Here is a 19,931-nt window from a genome sequence, read left to right as displayed (position 1 = left end):
AACAGCCTATAGCTACATATGACTTATGAGCCTCGTGGCTCCCACCTGTCAGAATAATCCCCCGGCCCAAAGCCCAACCAACAACTCCAACAACAATGCCTTCTATTCAAAAGTTCTGATTTCTGAGAGAGTGTTTTTCTTTTCCTTTTTTGATGCAATATAGGTACATAACCAATGGTGTTTTAGTAATTACATAACCCGTGTGCGTCTGCGCCCCGGCTTGACCAGCGCTAACTGAGCGTCCCTCTAGCATCTACCTCCACAAGGGGCCAAGGGGGATGACCGGATGACGGGATGATGGGGTGAGCCATAGAGGGAGGGAGACGGATATATATAAATATAGTTCAGAGAAGCGTATAGCTCCATTCTGCCGCAGGCCATGGAGCCCGAAGCTGGAACCTCCACTTCTCTCCGAAATCCTTCGCAGGTCTGGGCTTAGGGTTTCTTTGCTTCAGAACTCATTTTTCCTTTAATCAATTACTTATAATAATCCAATTAGTTCTGCTTGTATATTTTTCCTTTGTTTCTGATCGGGTTTGCGATGGGTTTGATTGTGTTTCTTTGCTGATTCGATTTGGTTTTCGCGCTTAGTTGTGCTTCGTAATGTCTTGAATGTGTAGCCGGAATTGGTGGATAATCAGTGAAATTGAAGTGATGATGTATCTCTCCCTTTATGGCAGTTTAGGAGGATATTCTTAACTTGAGCCCTTGAATTTATAGCAGGTTGCGGTATTACAACTGAGATCACAAGTAAATAAACTCTGAAAAAGAAGGGAAATGTCAATTTCCTTCCTTCCTTCCTTTCCTTCTTTATTTCTTTATGTTTGTCTTTCTGTCTTTCTTTCGTATTTCATTTCTTTCTTCGAACTGTATTAATGGTTCTATTTTTAGGATATAAACTATAGGATTAGTTAGTCTACTTTCCGTTAGAGGATGGGATCTTAATGATTCATGGCGTTGCTTTTAAAGTAAAAATTAGGATCTTGGTAATGCTGCGTTCCGGGAAGAAAATAAAGGGAGAGGAATTTCAGTTTCTATTCCTATGCAAATGCTTTCAAACTGTAGTTGATCCTGACAGTTGAACTGCTGAAGCAGAAAGCTGATCGGATTCATGGTTTTTTATTGTTTTGGTTTTTTCACCTGGTGAACTGACTGCTTGAACTGTTAAAGTGGTGACTTCAACTTTCCAGTTCAGCATCTAGGTTGCTTTTTAATACATTGGGCTATGGTAGCTTCACAAGGAGATCTTAAATGGTCGTAGAACGTTTGGACACTTGCACTATAGTAACTAAGGATACAACATTGACAGACCAAATACAATTATTTTTCTTTGTTTTCTTCTTTTGGACTTCTTTGATTAGTAATCAATTACAAAAGTTATACCAAAACAAGAAAAACTTAACTTTCTAATCATTTCCTTTTTTCCTATGTGTTCTCCATTTCCCTATTTATTCTCTGTTATGTCCTGATATTTCCTCCTCATCTTTTCTTTCTGTCATCCTCTATCCCAAATGGAAATTCTTGGAGTTTCATAATGGAAATTCTTGGAATTTCATTCTCTTGGATAATGTTCTGATTACCATAAAGACCCTAATGAATTCCACGAATTATAACAAAACTTAAGTCTATGCGTTAGTTAAAGACTTATATTTTGTATGGCAGTTTTTTCTTTTTCTTTTGGATGAATAGCTGTGTTGTATGACAAAACTTTTCTTTTATCAATAGTAGATAATCCTTCAACAATTGTGATTGATTACAGAAGTATAGTCGAGCTTCATCCAAAGGTCCTCATCACTGTATAGGAATAGAGGATGGTACATAAACAACACACCGTGGGATATTATCTCCCTAGTACAGCCCATTCATCAATACCACTTTGTCAGTTACACCACGCATCAAGTTAGTGACCATGAAGGCATGAAGTTCATCCCAATGAAAGTCAATGCTCTTGCATATCCAATGAAATACCTCAAAACCCATGTATAATTCTATTGATAAAAAAATTCCATGTATGAATCTTGGTATCTATCCAATAATAACCCAGAAGTTCACCCTCTCAACCTTCTCAAAGCCAAGTAGAAATTTATGCGGGATCCTGTAGCAAGGTCCTGATTTCTTCCAATAAACTCCAAGAGTGCGGGGTGCCTCCACTCTCAAAGTCCCCTTGTTCCCAAGGAGGCACCCGTTATAGTTAAGCGGCTCTCTCTATGCCTTTGTGACAAGATATCTATTGATTAACACAACAGTTTGATGCACTTTGCTCGCTCACTGAAAAATTACTCAACAGTTCTCTGATCAAAAGACCTGAAACAATTTGAGGGGGACAAGGTCAATGAAAATTGTTGGACATATCAGAACAATAAGAAAAATGTCTTTTCTTTGATGGGACTAAAAAGATAAAGATAATAATCACCTTGATGATATGCGGTTTTTTCATACCGAGATATTGTGATAACATAGCTAGAAAAAAGTTTGGTCATAGATTTTACACTAAAAGTTCAAGAGTTACACCATGTACAGAGTTTCAGATCAAATTGCATATGACAACATCTATATGCATCCAAAGTTAGGAACAAGTAAATCCATCTTATTAATGTCTATATGTTCACCTTCTATCATGCATATGATTGCTTTTTGGAGAGAAACTTTCCTTCACTTTTAGTAATAGAAGTCTCTTTACATTTTTTCATAAAAATGTATATATAAGTTCAGCATTTTGATCAACACTTTAAAGTGGGATGAGGATTCGGCTAATGAATAGTCTATAGGGTTCTTGGCAATAGATAGGTGGGGAAAAGGTTTCAGACTTAGCTTTTACAGCTGGAAGGGAGAGTTTTCACAAGAAGATAAGATTATAACTTAAGATTAATTCATTTTTGTGCAAAAAATGCCAAAGGTTAGGACCATATCCAGTCTACCCCTCCCAAGACCCCAGATAGCTGGGACCAACATTAACAAATGCTATTGTAACATTTATTCTGGGATTGCAGAACCCTAGAGTTTACATTTCTCATGCACCCATTTTTTGATGATAAAAGAAGAATCTTCATTAAAAGAAAAAAAAAGGAATTCACATGCATTTAAATGATTGGTTCACTTTAGATGCCAAAACTCCAGCCTCTTTAACATAGTAACAGAAAAGCTAAGGACCAATGCTTCCTTACCTTATACCTGTACCATTGTTGTTTCTGAACCCCCCTCAATCTCAATATTCTGAAAAAACATTGGTATTATCAACCACAGGTCTTGTAATAAAATTATGCTTTGATGGCTGTTCATTAGAAAAACCAGGTTCACCGAGAATAGGAGCCTTGAGGGAATCAGCAAGGGTGAGCTCACCGTATGGGCCCAGCTTCTCATCATGTCATGAATAGAGAAAGCTTTAAATTCTCCTCTTGTTTGCAACCAATGACCAATTCTAATAGTAAGTATTTATCTATTAGCATTTCATGCAGCCTGTACTTGTTGAGGGAGATTTTGTCTTTCTTTATTCCCATGTTGTCCACAAAATTGCCACCCTTACAAATCTCCACATCATCTTTCCCTCTTTTCTTTGGAGAAAAAGAAGGGAGAAAATCATAAGTGTTAGAACATCCAGGGAGGTTGCGATACTGCATAGAAAAGAGAAAGAAATTGGCTCCAAGTCCTCGACACATAAGCACATAAGACAAAGAGGTGATAGTTTTCCCTCATCATTACACTTTTAGAGAAAGCACATAAGGGAGGTGGGGAAAAATCAACTTTTCCTACTATGTTGAATTATTTTTGTCAGTATTGACTTTCTGGTGCACAACTTTCTCCCTAAGATCTCTGTTTAAGAATGTATTCTTAACTATACAAGCCAATCATTAATTGCTAGAAGTGAAAGGATTACTTGATAGAGTTCATTTTGAATACAGGGGCAAATGTTTCCTAGTAATCTACACTAATAGGCTTGGTATAGTTTTTAGCTACCAACCTGGCTCAAAGGCCACCTTGGAGTATTCTTCAATGGATTTAATCAAAGTTGAGTGAAGAAGAACCACATATGAGCCAAAAGAATAGTTCAGTTAGCTCTTAAAACAATAGTTGTAATAAAGAAGATAAAATAACACACATATCCCCGTGGTACATCATTCATAAGTATTCATTCAACGATATTTATGTTCTTTTTTCCTTTGGTGATGTTGCAATATTGATATTTTATCGGTATATAGCCAATTTTTAATAGTCCATCTTCATTATTATTATTATAGAACTATGATGATGTGCTGACACTTGGTTTCTCAGTTCTCCTTGTTTTCATCTTTTCAGTCTTATATCTATCATCCTCTATAGTGAGAACAATTTTTCTTATCTGCAAACCTTTAGCTTAGAACTAAATATGTTTCCTGGTGGTCATGCAGTTATCATGGAGGAATCTCTCTAGGAATTTGATACTAGCTTATCAAAGCTTGGGTGTGGTCTATGGTGACTTGAGTACTTCACCTCTCTATGTTTATACAAGCACATTCGTTGGAAGGTTGCAAAATCATCACAATGAAGATACAATATTTGGTGCATTTTCCTTGATATTCTGGACCTTTACATTGATCCCCTTGCTTAAGTATGTTGTTATCATGTTAAGTGCAGATGACAGTGGTGAAGGTATGCCAGGAATGAAGATTTTTTCCATTTGCATGGTTTTTTTTGCTTGATATTCTATTGCCTGACAATATTCTTATACCTACTTAGGTGGAACATTTGCTCTCTACTCATTGCTATGTAGGCATGCAAAATTTAGTTTACTTCCCAATCAACAAGCAGCTGATGAGGAGCTCTCTGCTTACAAATATGGACCATCAACACAAACTGTAGCCTCCTCTCCATTGAAGAGATTCCTTGAGAAACATAAAAGGTTGCGAACTGCCCTACTTCTCATGGTGCTATTTGGTGCATCCATGGTCATAGGTGATGGTGTACTCACTCCAGCAATTTCAGGTAATAGCACATTTATGACTAGTCTGTGGTTCTACATATTCTATCTTTAAATTGAGCGTGTTTCTGTTAGTTTTAGTTTCATATGGGTTCAAGTTTTGGAGTTTATTTGTGTAAAATATGCAGAAACATTCAAGTGCTTCTTGCTATTTTATCTGTATTAATTATCCATTTATTTGCACATAAGATGCTCTTTGTGTGCACTAAAGAAGACACCTTATAAAACTCCATATTGTACATGTTAACCATCAGGCTATTTGTCTGTACCATTTAGTTGGTGAGGGTCGTGAGGCAACTAGTGCATGGCCCAACAATAAGACCAGAAATATCTAATTGTTGATTTTATATAACTTCTCTCTGATAAGAAACTATACAGGTTTTCTCATTCATATCTTTTGGTTTAGGTCTAATTGTTTATTGTTTCATCAATTTGAATTTGGATTGAGTATTGTTAAAGAAACTAGAATTGCTAGGCAAATTAGAGAAATTAATGAGTTATGGGAGCCAAGGGAAGGAAAGAAGATCATTTGGTGAAGTGGAATATAGTATGTAGGAGCAAGGAACAGGTTGGTTTGGAGGTAGGGAATGTTACTTTCAAGAATCTAGCATTGCTAGGCAAATGGCTATGGAGCATGCTCTTTGAGAATAAGAAATTATGGCATAGGGTGGTAGCAAGCATATATAGGTTGGTGGCTAATGGTTGGGATATTGGTGTATCTCCTAAGGCTACCTTGGCTTTCTCCTTGGAAAGCTATTCATGCTGTTCTTCCTCAATTCCTAAGTCTTCTCAGGTATAATGTCTAAAATTTTGTTTTAGGAAGACCATTGTTTGGTGGGAGAGTTGCTCCGCATAGATGCTTTCCCTACTTGTTATGTTACTTCACTTTTTTTAAAAAGAGCCTATCTCAAAATTTTATTCCTTGAGTGGTGGATTACTGGATTTACATGGAATTTTGGCTTGAGAAGAGGGTTGAGGGAGACTGAATGTTCACTTGTTGTTGAGTTATGGTAAATCCTTGAGACTGTTTTAGTAGATCCATCCAAGCATGATGAGAGGATTTGGACACCCAACCCAAGGGGTCTCTTCTCTTGTGCTTCTTTCTTCTAGGTTCTTGTATCATAAAATACTCATCTTTTTGTTGTGTTTCCTTCTTGGTGTGTGAAGTTTGGTGTAAGTCTGTCTCCCTAAAAATAGAGGCTTTTGTTGGGAGGTTTTTCATGAAAGATTAATACTTTGGATTTGTTGCAAAAAGGAAGAAATGTTTGTTTATCCCCAAACTGGTGCGCACTCTGAAAGGCAAATGGCAAAACCAACTACCACTTACTAACCTCTTGCTCATTTGTTACCCTTATTTGGGAATGATTCTTTTCTCTTTCTGGGTGCAGGTGGAGTGGTGGACTTTACCTATGAGCTTGGTTAGTTTGTTTGAGGTTGGAACTTTTAGATGGCCAAGGAGAAGAGGGAGTATAATGTGGAGATGTACTAGGATTACTGTTTTGTGGACAGTTTGGAAAGAGAGGAATGCAAGAATTTCAAGGAAGAGGAAATAAGTGTGGAGGCAATCCTAGAACATGTAATGACAAGGGTGATTCATTGGGTAAGATCTATGGTCCTATTTTCACCTTATTCATGTGATGATTTGAGAAGGAATTGAAATAAAGTGCCTGTATCATCAACAAGGAAGAGAGAAACTCAAAAAGATTGGGAACCACCTGATAGCTTTATGAAGCTAAACTTTGATGGTAGTAGTTTGGTAACATAGGCCCCTTGGGGATTGGAGAGTAATTTAGGGGCAAGGAGGGTAGTATAATAGCCTTGTTCTTGGGACCTATTGGCTAGTGTACTTTATGGAGTTCAGAAAGCAAACGAAATGAACCTAGAGAGGGTGGTTATTGAAGTTGACTTTTAAGTGGTGGTTGGTTGGTTAAAGAATGGGAAGAAGACAATTTGGACTTATAGAGATGCCATTAACAAGATTAAATGGCTAACGAGGGAAATGACAATAAGAATGCAATGGGTTCCAAGGGCTGGAAATGGTTTGGATGGTTCGTTAGCCAAGCAAGGGGTAAATGCAAGGCAATTATATTGGGCTCGTCATCATTTTTTTTTATCAGAAATGGTAACTTTGTTAATGAGGATTTAAATCTGAAATACAGAAGTCATCCCCTAGTAGAAGGACATGAGATTAGCAAGTGTGAGACTGTCTCACCAGAATCCAAGCAAAGACTACAAACATGGGGGGAGAGGCACATATTTGACCTCTTTATTTGCAATGTGCAAGGTATTAATTTTTTGGAGTACCACTTCCTAGCAATAAGCTTGAGTTTTTGGAGGTACAAGGCTACCCCGCACCTCCTTTGATGGAAAGTTCCCTGCAAGGTTAGAGGTCTGAAGTAGAATGTTGTAGAAAGAAGAGCAATTGAAAAAACCAGAAGGGGAAGGTTTCCAAATTCTGCTATCCCTAGAAGACTAATCTAGAAAGGCTGCCCTTAACTGAGTAATCAATTCATTAACCATCCCCATTTCTAAATCCCTTGGACCTCTTCTTGAGCCCAAATCCTAAGAATTATCAACAAACACTGATGAGATCACTTTTCTTTTGTTTTCTGACAAGGAGTAAATAGAAGGAAATCTATTTTTTTTCGATGAATAAATAGAAGGGAATCTATCTCTAAGGGAGTTTTCACCAACCCAAACATCTTCCCATAAAAAGACTTTGTTTCCTGCGTAGATATCATATTTGAAATAAGGAAGCATAAGAGACAAACTACTGTGAATAGCTTTCCAAGGAGAACACTAAGAAGCCCCAGGGTTGAGTCCTGCATCCCAGTCGTTAATTGCCAATCCATGAATACTAACAATCACTCTTGACCATAATTTGTCCTATTCCATTGGCAGCCTCCAAATCCATTTCCCCAGCAATGCTGTATTTCTTCATCTTTATATTTCCTAACCCTAAGCCTCCATCATCCCTACTCCTAGAAACCACCTCCCACTTCACTAGGTGATCCTTCTTAGTGTCCCCTGGTTCCCACAAGAAATCCCTCATTATCTTCTCTAGCTGGTTTGCTACTTCCTCTAGTAGTCTAAAGGTAGAAAGGAAATAGTTCGGTAGGTTGGCCAAGGTTGACTTAAGTAAGGTTATCCTACCCCTTAAAGAAATGTAATTCCTCTTCCAATTTGCCAACCTCTTGGAAAATCCTTCAATCACTGGGTACCAAAAGCTATTAGCCATTGGGTTCCCTCCCAGTTCTAGCCCCAAATATTGTAATGGCCAATCCCCCACTACGCACCCTAATATTCTAGCTAGGGAATCCACCTCCTCTCCCCCTAAAATAACTCCTACCACACAAAATTTTTCCCCAATTCACTTTAAGATTGGACTTCTTTTCAAAATGTAGCACTAGTCTCTTTAAATTCTGCAATTCCCCTTTCTCCCCTTCAGAAAACAAAATGATATCATCTGCAAATTGTACATGTGTGACCACCACCTCCTCCCCTATCAATCCTCCAACCTCTTATCAAATTGTTGGCATCTGCCCTTGAAATCATGGCACTCAGAACATCAACTACTAGGGTAAAGAGGAATGGGGACAGCGGATCTCCTTGTATAAGACCCCTTTTAGCAGGGAAGAAGTCCCTAGCTACACCATTTCCCAATATTGAGCAATGACATGAGGAAATGCATTCCTTTACCCATATGTACCATCTCTCCCCAAACCCTCTATGCCTTGAGAATCTCTAGTAGAAAGTCCTAGTCCACCATGTCATAGGCCTTTCAAGATTCAATTTGCAAACCAGCCCCTTTTCCTTCTTCCTCCTCTTCACCTCTACACATTCGTTGGCAATAAGTATTTGGTCTACAATTTGTCTCCCTTCCACAAAGGCCCCTTGATTTGGTGAGATTAGAGACAAAATTATCTTTTTTATTCTTAGAGCTAGGACCTTAGAAATGACCTTATACATGCTTCCCACTAGGCTAATAGGTCTGAAATCCCCTGGTTGGAGAGTGCCCTTCTTCTTAGGGATGAAGGCAATAAAAGTTGTGTTTGCTCCTGAATTAAATTTGCCTCTCTCAAAGAATTCTTCAAATACCTCCAACAAATCCTCTCCTATTATCTCCCAACAATCTTGATAGAAAGCCATCACAAAAACATCAGGCCCAGGAGCTTTAGAGCTATCCTTGGAGAAAATTGCATTTCTCACTTCTTGAGCCTCAAATCTCGTTTCCAAAGTTTCCAATAAGACTCTATCCCTCCACTCCAAGTCCTCTAAATTCTCTCTTGGTCTCCCCAGGCTGTCATACACTAATTTGAAGTGATTAACAAAAGCTTGAGCTGTTTGTTAGCATTTGCCTATCCCACTCCAATTTTGACACAAAATTCTTCCTCCTTCTACCATTTGCCACCTCAGTCAATTTTGATTCTTGTATTAGGACTACATTTGGCTTTTCGCTTCTCAACAGGTCTCTGATCACTCATCTTTTCTTTGAACTCCCCAAACCTCTTATGTTCCAACTTATTATCTTCATGGACAAATATTTCAAGTTGCCCTTAAACAAAACCACCTTCTTTACTCCTTTTTCCTATCCTTCCTACTCCTACTCCCTTTTTCAAGTTGCCCTTTTCAATCTCTCCACTTTACTCAATTTTTTCTTCCTCTTCTTAGATAGCTTTCCTACCTTCTTGCTAGATTCTTCCAACTTCTTCCCTTCTTCTCTCTTGCCTGACCACCTCTTCTTCTTTTATTTTTTTTCCTTTGTCCTTTTGATTTTCCATTGTACACACTTTTCTCCATTGTTCTGGGTTTGGATTAACCCCCTCTTCATCCCTTACCTTTCTCTCATTCAGCTCCTCTTCCATTCGAATTCTAAATAATTCCAAAACCTCCCAAATTTTGTCCCCCAATTCTCTCTCTTTTGATTTAGAATTTATCTCACTCACTATCTTTGTCATTTGCCCTAACTCAATTGAATTGGTAGACTTTACAGGTGGGTTGGATTCACCTGTAGGCAAGACACACAAAGGACTGGGAGAAACAGAGTTAGTAACTAAAACCTGAAGACAATCCATACCTTGGGAGGAAGAAGACGCAATATAAGTTGTTGGAATAGCCTGAACCACTTATCCCAACTAGACTTATTCATGGGCCGGGCTTTGGGCCAGGCCCCATTCAAATTTTGGCAAAAGCCAAGCTCGAGCCCGGCCCATGAACAGGTTTAATCCCAACTATATGGGGTTGACTACATGAATCCTGTTTCATCAATCCTTCCTATTTAAAGTCATATCCACAGTTAAATTATTAGTGCTTAAATCATTGCTTACTACTACCCATGTCCTTTTTGGTCTACCCCTAGCTCTTCTAGCTCCTTCCACTTGTAGCAAATCAATTCTAACTGGAACTGTTGGTGGTCGTTTATGCATGTGAACAAACCATCTTAGTTTACTTATCTCATTTTATCACTTATTGGAGCTACTCCTAGGTTACTACTGATGGCGTCATTCCTTATCCTATCTTTTATAGTTTTTCCACTCATCCATCTTAGCATTTGCATTTTTTCCACACTCATTTTTTGAACATGTTGTTTCTTGACTGCCCAACACTCTTCTCTATATAGGTGGAACTCTCTAAAGTAAATTGCCTTTTTGATTTGTCTACTTATGGGTGCCAATGAAGAGAGGGAAACTAATGTGGAAGTGTATTAGAGCAGCTATTTTGTGGACTATTTAGGAGGAGAGGAATGCTAGAATGTTCCATGAAAAGGAAAGAAACCTTGCTGAAGTAAAGGAGTGCATTTTGACAAGGACAATACTTTGGCTGAAAACTTCAGATTTCTTCATGAATTATTCCTTTGATGATCTTCAGAAAAGTTGGGCAGAGATGACCTCCATAGCCTCCAAAAAGAATATACTACAAGTATATTGGAGACCTCCTATGGAGGGCGTGGTAAAGCTGAACTTTGACGGGAGCAATCAAGGCAACCTAGGATTTCGGGTATAGGAGGGATCTTAATAGATAAGGATAGCAGCATTCCATCCTTTTCAGGACCAGTGGGAATTGGTGGTTCTACAAGAGCTGAGATATTGGCTATGGTACAAGGAATACAGGTTGCCAACCAAGTAGGAGTGGAAAATTCGATAGTTGAGGGAGACTCTAAGGTAGTAGTGGGTTGGTTTTCGAATCCAAAAATAGTTTTTTGGGGCTACAGGGATCTTCTCAAGAAAGTTAATTGGTTTACAAGGAACATGCTAGTCAGTTTTCCATGGCTTAGTAGATTAGCAAATGCTATGGCTGATACTTTGGCTAAAAAAGGGGTTTCAATGGTTGAATTATTTTATAGTTGTATTTTAGTAGGGGGAAAGTCGGTCAATGGGATTGTGGTTCCCATTGATCGACTCTTCCGTGTTCTTTTTTCAGGATTTAGGTGGGACCCATGATAAATATGTTTTCCTCGGGTATCACCTACTTGGGGAAGTGTTACCCTTCTTCCACTTGGGTCCATTAAAACAATATAATCCAAAAAGCATGGACTTGGGCCTAAGGGTAAAATTGACAAAACATAGAAAAATTATCCACTTACCCGGGAAATATAACATCCATGGTTGATTTCCCCAGCATAAAGCCAAATTAGTTCTCTGATACACTTGCTTCAAGTCGTAATCTTTGTTCAATTATTCTCTCCCAAAGTTTTATAGTGTGGCTCATGAGTTTAATCCCTTGATAGTTATTACAACTTTGTATATCACCTTTGTTCTTAAATATAGGCACCATATTGCTATTTCTCCTATAACCAAGCATCCTCTTATCTTTTACTATCTTATTAAATAGCTTAGTTAGTCATAGCACACCTACCTCCTCCATACCTTTCCACACTTGTATTAGAATCTCATCAAGTCTTAACGCCTTTCCCTTCATCTTATTTATTGCCTCTTTTACTTTAGTAGGTATAACTCTATGAAGGTATGTATTATTTTTAACATTATTAGTATTGCTAGCTTCTCCATTAGAACCCTTTCCTTGTTGTTCATTTAATAATTTTTCAAAATAGTTTTTCCATCATTGTTTGATTTCCTCATCTTTTACTAAGACTCTTTGATCTCCATCTTTAATGCACTTAACATGGTTTATATCTCTGCCTTTCCTTTCTCTTAGCCTTGTTAGTTTATACGTTCTTTTTTTTTTCTCTCTTTTAGTGCCTAATTTATGGTAAAACTCATCATAAGCCCTACATTTAGCTTCATTCACTTACTTTTTAACTTCCTTTCTTATGGTTTTATACTTTTCCCAATTTGCTACATTTTTAGCTTTTTGCCATTCTTTGTAACATGCTCGTTTTAATTTGATTATATTTTGAACCTCTTCATTCCACCACTAAATTTCTTTAGTACTTTCCCATTTTCCTTTAAATTCTCCTAAGATCACCTTTGCTACTTTCATTATGTTGTTTGCCATTTCAAGCCAAATATCATTAATCTTTTCATCTAAATTCTAATTCCCTTCTATTATCAACTTGTTTCTAAATTGAGCAAGCTTTTCTCCTTTTAGGTTTTCCCACATAATTTTTGGACACCTATTTTCTTCCCTATTTCTCGTCCATTTCCTAATGTGCACATCTATCACTAGTCTATGATGTGTTGTTAAGCTTTCTCCCGGACTAACTTTGCAGTCTTTGCATATCATTCGTTTTGTTCTCCCATAAAAGAAAAAATCTATTTGACTTGTGTTTGATCTACTTTTAAATATTATTAAGTGTTCATCTTTCTTTTGGGAAAAAAAGGTGTTTAAAATTGCCATATCTAATATTGTACCTCCTGATTCATTCCTCTCCTCAAATCTAAATCTTTCATGTACCATATCATATCTTACACTTTTTTGCCCTATATGCCCATTTAAGTCTCCTATGAAAATCTTCTCTTCATTTGGAATTTCTTCAATTAAGCAGTTTAAGTTTTTGCAAAATTGTCTTTTAATGTTTTCTTCTAAACCCACTTGAGGTGCATAAACTCTAATTATGTTAATGATTACCTCACCTAAAACAAATCTAGTTAAAATGATTCTATCTCCAATTATTTTAACATTTATGTTTTCATTTGTTTTCTAAATCCTTATCTACTACTATCATTGCACCATTTCTGTTATTCACCTCTCCCGTATACCGTAATTTGTAGCCATCAATTTCTTGTAGGCATGCAATATTAACCCTTCTCCTCTTCATAGTGCCTACTAATTCCATAGTTTTTCTTGTTAATGTTCTTACGTTCCAAGTGGCTAAATAAAGTCGTATTTCTTGGGCTACCTTCTTTACCCACCCCCATCCAGAATGGTGTGGGAACCCTTGCCTATTTGACACCATAGTCGGGCATTGCCATGGTGGGTCACTTACAGGACCATCCAAGCAAAACCTTTCCCACTTAACACTACACTAGGGTGCAGCACGTTGTTTCTGGACCCTAGCATGAGTACAAAAAGGCAAATTAGGATCCAACCTGATGCCAACTCTCCTCCTTTATCTAGGCTTGGGACTGGCAGTGTAAGACAAGCTCAAACTGGCGGAGTTATTGCATTGGGCCCAATTGTAATAGTTGAGGTGGGCAAATCTACCTCCTTTTGAATCCTCATTGTACATTCCTTTTTGTTATGTTAATGAAATGAAATCCTGATAATTATCAAAATAAGGCATTGTTAAAGAAGTTATGCAGTTATTGAATAGTTTGAATAGTTTTTTAGATCAGTGACTTTTTGCATTAGTTATTATTGACCATCTTCTACAATTATTTTTTAGATGCTTTCAAGCAATTACAATATGCTACATACTTACAGTGGTGGAGAGATTTACGAAGAAATTGGCTGTGGAAAAGAAATTACATATCCATTGGTGGAAGGATAACCTTAATTAGAGAAACATTAGCGAACCTCCCAGTTTACTTCTTGTCCACTTTTAGAGTCCCGGTGAGGGTAGCAAGGGAGTTAGAGAAACTTATGAGGGACTTTCTCTGGGAGCCTGGGGATGAAAAGAGAGACCATCTAGTAAAGTGGGAACAAGTTTGCAAGACAAAAGAATAGGGAGGTTTTGGGTTGGGGAATGTAATTCATAGGAATTCTTTGTTGCTAGGAAAATGGCTTTGGAGGTTTCCATTGGAAAGAAACAGGCTGTGGCACAAGGTTATTGAAAGCATTCATGGGCTAAGGAATAATGGTTGGGATGCAAAGGTCGCTTTGACATCTACCTTGAACTCTCCTTGGAAAGTAATTCAAGAGGTATATCCGACTTTTCTTAACTTCATTAGATATGATGTGGGTTGTGGTTCAAGGGTTCTGTTCTTGGAAGACCTTTGGTGTGGTGACTCTCCTTTTTGTTCTCTTTTCCCCGAACTTTACTTGATTTGTGACTATAAGAAGAGATCTATCTCAAGTTTCATCACCTTATCTCAATCTGGTGTGAACTTTGGATTTAGGAGAGGTCTAAGGGATAGTGAGTGTGAAAGCTTATTAAGCCTTTTTGATAACCTCAATTCAGCTTTTCTAGTCCAATCTTTGGAGGACACTAGAGTCTGGTCCACTTCTTCCGATGGCTCCTTTTCCTGTGCTGCATTCTTTAACTCCCTTGTGCATTCTTCTGGTGGGGAAGAGGATTTCCCAGTGAAAGAAATTTGGAGTAAGCCCATTCCACCCAAAGTTCAATCTCTTTGCTGGGAGATGTTCCTTGGAAAGGTGAACACCTGTGCTTCAAAAGAGGGGGCCTCATATGTGCCTCTCCCCTCATGTGTGCCTTCTTTGTTTTGCGAATGGTGAATCCCTCTCTCACTTATTGATCCACTGTCCTTGTGTGCTTTTTGTTTGGAAGTCTATTTGCTCTCTGTTTGGTTGCAGGTGGAGCTCCCCATAGGATGTAGTGAGCCTCTTCAACCCAAACTTCCTAAGGCAGCCGACAAAGAGGGGAAGAACAATGTGGAAATCAGTGAGGGCAGCTGTGGCATGGATGATTTGGGAGGAAAGGAATGCAAGAATATTCAATGGCAAATGCAGACCAAAAGAAAAGTTGGTGGAAGCTGTAAAGATAAAAATTGCTCATTGGATAAAAACACTTGAGCTGTTCCAAAGCTTCTCTGTGGCTGATATCCTGCGGGCTTGGAAAGAAGTGGCATGTTCAACTAAGAAGAAAGATAAGATGGTGATGGAATGGAAACCCCCTGCTGCAAATAAGTTAAAGTTAAACTTTGATGGCAATTCCATAGGGAATCTGGGATTGGCAGGTATAGGGGGTGTGTTCAGAGACTCAACAAACAAAGTTCTGGCTATGTATTCAGGGCCTATAGGGGCGGTGACTCCATAAAGGCTGAGCTTCATGCTCTTTTGCAGGGATTAAAACTAGCCAAACTAGCAGATTTTAAAATTTTGGAGGTTGAAGGAGATTCAAAACTGGTGATTTCTTGGTCCAGTTTCAGAGGTAACACTCCCTGGATTTATAGACATTCCTTGTGAGAGGTTGGAAGTTTAGCAAGGGAGCTCAATGCCACTTTCACTTGGATTAGAAGGACTGCAAATGAGATGGCTGACTCGCTAGCAAAACAAGGAGTGTACAGACAAAATCTATTCTGGGCAGTTTTATAATTCTTTTCGATTGTGCTGCATACTTACAATGATGCCCAACTTTATCATAAACAGAGCACCTTAAGGAATTTCTTTCTAGTTTTAGGTTCTTAATCTTGTGGGTTAAAGATGTTGAACACCATGTTTTACCTATCTATCAGCAATTCTCAGGGCTGCAAGTTATTCAATACATATTATGTTATGCAATGCATATAATGGCATGTACATTTTCTAATTGTAGAGCATTGTATGGGAGATTTTGTTAGTTTGCTTTCTTAACTTGCAGATTAAAGATCTAGAACATTGTATTTCACCTTTCCTGTTTTATGTGGGCATCTGAGCTCAGTTACTGGATTTACATTTTGTCATCCAACAAATATAATATTGGCTAGCATTATCTAAATGTAGAATACTTTGTGGATGTTTTACTAGTTTGGATTTTTTTTCCTTGTGAAAAAATAGTAAAGTTTGTTTTTCTTCTCTTGCAGTTTTATCATCAGTCTCAGGGCTGCAAGTTACTGAACGGAAGCTGACTGATGGTAAATAATGCAGTACCTCTATGCCTCTCTCATACATCAGTAAATGTTATTAGATTTGACTCAGGATGTCTAATCAAATCTTCAAGATTTGTTTTGGTCTCCCTCTAATTTTATTTTCCTTTTTGATGTTGATCTTACTGTTCCAAGGTGTGCTGGTGGTGCTTGCATGTGTCATATTGGTGGGCCTATTTGCTCTGCAGCATTGTGGAACACACAAGGTTGCTTTTATGTTCGCACCCATTGTTATCATCTGGTTGGTATCAATTTTCGTGATTGGTCTATACAACACAATTTATTGGAATCCCAAGATAGTACGTGCAATTTTGCCATATTACATCATCAAGTTCTTTAGAGAAACAGGCAAAGATGGGTGGATTTCTCTTGGAGGAATCCTTCTTTCTATTACAGGTATTTGACATCTGGCATATGGAGAATTGCATTATACTGAAGAACATGAAAGAAAACAAATGAACATAATTCTGACTGACTGGATAAAGTAACTCAATTCCAAGATTTGAATTAATCCTAGCCATCCAAGAAAGAAAAAAGAATTCTTGTTCTTGCCTCTATCTTAGCCTCAAACTAAATTTCTTATATGCCTCACCAGGTACTGAAGCCATGTTTGCAGATCTGGGTCATTTCACTGCCTTGTCAATAAGAGTAAGACGCCAGTTTGTTCCTTTCTTTCTTTCTTCTTGAGCTGTGGATCCACCATAAATTATTTGTCCTCCTTAAGAGATCCCTTGTACCCCCTAAGCAAAATTTGGATCTAAAGGGTACTCATTATAGGCCCATCTTTGGAGATCTATGGAAATTTCATTTCAATTGGAGATTCATTGCAATGCCATGTTTTTCAATGTTTGAAGGGCTAGGAAAAATTGCAGCAATCAATCCTGGAAAAGTCTTAACATCTCAAGTCTTAACCACATTGCTTTTGTAGGGTTGAAATAATTTTCTAGGCAGAAACAGTAGTTTGAACTATGGTCCAGGGGGATCATGAATGTTGTATGCATATTTTATTAATTAAATCTGTATTCATGTTTCTGACATCATTTTCTATTTTTCAGCTTGCCTTTGTATTCCTTATATACCCATGTTTGGTAGTACAGTACATGGGGCAGGCTGCTTATCTTTCTAAAAACCCATCTGCTATTAGCAGAAGTTTTTATGACTCAATACCAGGTTAGTTATTCACCAACTTGCCTTTTCCCCAATATTTCTTTGTCAAAGCTCCACAAGCTTCTCATTCTTGAACCGAAAATTTGGTGTATGAATATAGTGTTTTGTTATTTCCACAGATTCTGTATTCTGGCCTATCTTTGTAATTGCAACCCTTGCAGCTATAGTTGGAAGTCAAGCAGTAATCACAGCCACCTTTTCTATTATTAAGCAATGCCATGCCCTTGGTTGTTTTCCACGAGTCAAGGTTGTTCATACCTCAAGACATATTTATGGACAGATCTACATCCCAGAAATAAATTGGATCCTTATGGTCCTTTGCCTTGCTATAACTATTGGATTCCAGGACACAATTTTAATTGGGAATGCTTATGGTAAGTCCAATTATTATTTTTTTTTAATTAGTGATTTGTTTTTAACGAGGTGCTTCCACCAGAGTGAAAAGTTCAAAGGGGGTATTTTCCATGCCTTTTTAAACACAAATGGCACAAGTGCAAGCTGTATGTTCACCAGCAGCTTACAGTTCTAGGTCAATCTGGTCCATTTTTAACCATTCAAAATAATTTCATAGTTGATAATTATAGACATCCTAATTGATTGCCAAAGAATATAAGTGGGATCCCTCAACATGATGGGTTACCAAACTCCTTGGTTGTGCCATGTTTCAAAGGAGGCATAGATTACTTTTTTCCTGTCCTTAATTTTGGCTATTTTCAATTTTCAAATCTATACTACCCATACTTGTTGCTCACAGTGGTTCTTTTGGTTTCCAGGCATAGCTTGTATGGCAGTTATGTTTGTCACTACATGTCTCATGGCACTTGTCATAGTCTTTGTGTGGCAGAGGAGTGTTTTTCTGGCTGCAGCGTTCCTGCTCTTTGGATTTATTGAAGGGGTTTATCTATCAGCATCCTTCATAAAAGTGCCACAAGGAGGGTGGGTTCCCCTTGTTCTCTCGTGCATTATTATGGTTGTAATGTATGTCTGGCACTATGGAACTCGTAAGAAGTACAACTTTGATCTTCATAACAAGGTCTCCTTGAAATGGCTATTAGGCCTGGGGCCCAGCCTTGGAATTGTTCGTGTTCCTGGGATAGGACTAATTTATTCTGAATTAGCTACTGGGGTCCCTGCCATCTTCTCCCACTTTGTTACCAATCTTCCTGCATTTCATAAGGTGTTGGTGTTTGTTTGTGTGAAATCAGTTCCTGTCCCCTATGTCTCGCCCGAGGAACGCTACCTCATTGGTAGGATTTGCCCAAGACCCTACAGGATGTACCGGTGCATTGTGCGATATGGATACAAGGACATCCAACGGGACAATGGTGATTTTGAGAACCAGCTCATCCAGAGCATTGCAGAGTTCATCCAGATGGAAGCAGTAGAACCTCAGTTCTCAAGTTCTGAGAGTTCATCATTGGATGGGAGGATGGCTGTCATTAGTACCAGAACAGTTCAGTCATGCTCAAGCTTGATAGTTTCAGAGCAAGAGGATTATGGGTTAAACACCACCATTCAAAGTAGCAAATCATCTACCCTCCAGAGTTTGCGGTCTGCATACGAAAATGAGAACCCACAGATCAGGAGACGCCAAGTTAGGTTTCAGTTACCACCAAACCCAGGTATGGATCCTTCAGTGAGGGATGAGCTGATGGATTTGATCCAAGCAAAGGAAGCAGGAGTTGCGTATATAATGGGGCATTCATATGTGAAGGCCCGTAGATCATCTTCCTTTTTGAAAAAGCTGGTAATTGACATCGGATATTCATTTCTGCGTAAGAACTGCAGGGGCCCTTCTGTGGCACTGAACATTCCTCACATTAGCCTAATTGAAGTTGGCATGATTTACTACGTGTAGCTGTCAAAAAAGGACCATTCATGGCCGTACTGGATATTCTTCGCTCCACCTCTCTCTCTCTCTCTCTTATTGTGCGTAGGAGCAGCATCGCTGAGCTCTTTCACCGGTAGTAGGTTAATTGTGAATGTAGTCGACTTGGATCGACATTCGGGGAGAATACCATCGATTCAGGATTTGCTGATAGACATCGTTTTCTACCTGACATGTATATACGCGTACATCACCTGGGGAACTCTAAACAGGTGAATTCCAACTTTTGTTAATTATAGATTAGGTGAAGGTGTTATGTGAAATGGTGCTAGGTGATGATTAGAGAAAGGGATCACGTAACTTTTGTTTGCTGAAGAAAATGTCGATGATATCATGACATTTATAATCTTTCTCCTATTCTTTTTTTCCATTCAAGTGGAAAATATATGCTGCTGAAAAAAAAATGCTGGGGATTAAGATAATCTCTGTTGTTTCCCGAGCAAAGGTTGAACTATAAAACTTCAATAATCGTTTTGTCATCGTGATTCGTGAACGTGGCATCCCAAGTTAAGGCCCCACTTACCAGGACTTGCCTTTGGGAACCATCTGATTTGATATCCCCTGGATCAGTTGTGTGGTTATTTCCTTTGGCAACGTCAATAGATCAGGTGATGAGAGTTACTAAATCTGAGATCAGACAAGTTTCCCTTGGAATTAATAATCTTATACCTAAAAGGCTTCTTAAGGACTCGTTTGGATGATCATCAGTTTCGTTGCAGCAGTTATTGCAACCACCAGATCGAACCATGATGCCTCAATGAGTTACTTTTCACCCTAG

At 38.4% G+C, this 19,931-nt stretch overlaps 1 protein-coding gene across 1 annotated transcript; it reads left to right on the top strand.

Moving 5' to 3' along the window:
- The first annotated feature begins 151 nt into the window (after positions 1 to 151).
- On the top strand, positions 152 to 19,501 carry KUP3 (K+ uptake transporter 3). The gene is made up of 9 exons (XM_010252174.2): positions 152 to 427; positions 4,386 to 4,626; positions 4,714 to 4,959; positions 16,036 to 16,086; positions 16,234 to 16,494; positions 16,694 to 16,746; positions 17,154 to 17,268; positions 17,385 to 17,639; positions 18,039 to 19,501. The coding sequence occupies exons 1-9, from the start codon at positions 380 to 382 to the stop codon at positions 19,121 to 19,123; spliced, it is 2,355 nt and encodes a 784-aa protein (XP_010250476.1). The 5' UTR covers positions 152 to 379; the 3' UTR covers positions 19,124 to 19,501.
- Positions 19,502 to 19,931: the final 430 nt, after the last annotated feature.

Source organism: Nelumbo nucifera, chromosome 3 (assembly GCF_055504915.1).
Source record: "Nelumbo nucifera cultivar China Antique chromosome 3, China Antique-T2T, whole genome shotgun sequence".
Lineage (NCBI taxonomy): Eukaryota > Viridiplantae > Streptophyta > Magnoliopsida > Proteales > Nelumbonaceae > Nelumbo > Nelumbo nucifera.
Note: the sequence above shows the minus strand (reverse complement) of the source record. Positions and strands in the feature narration are given on the sequence as shown.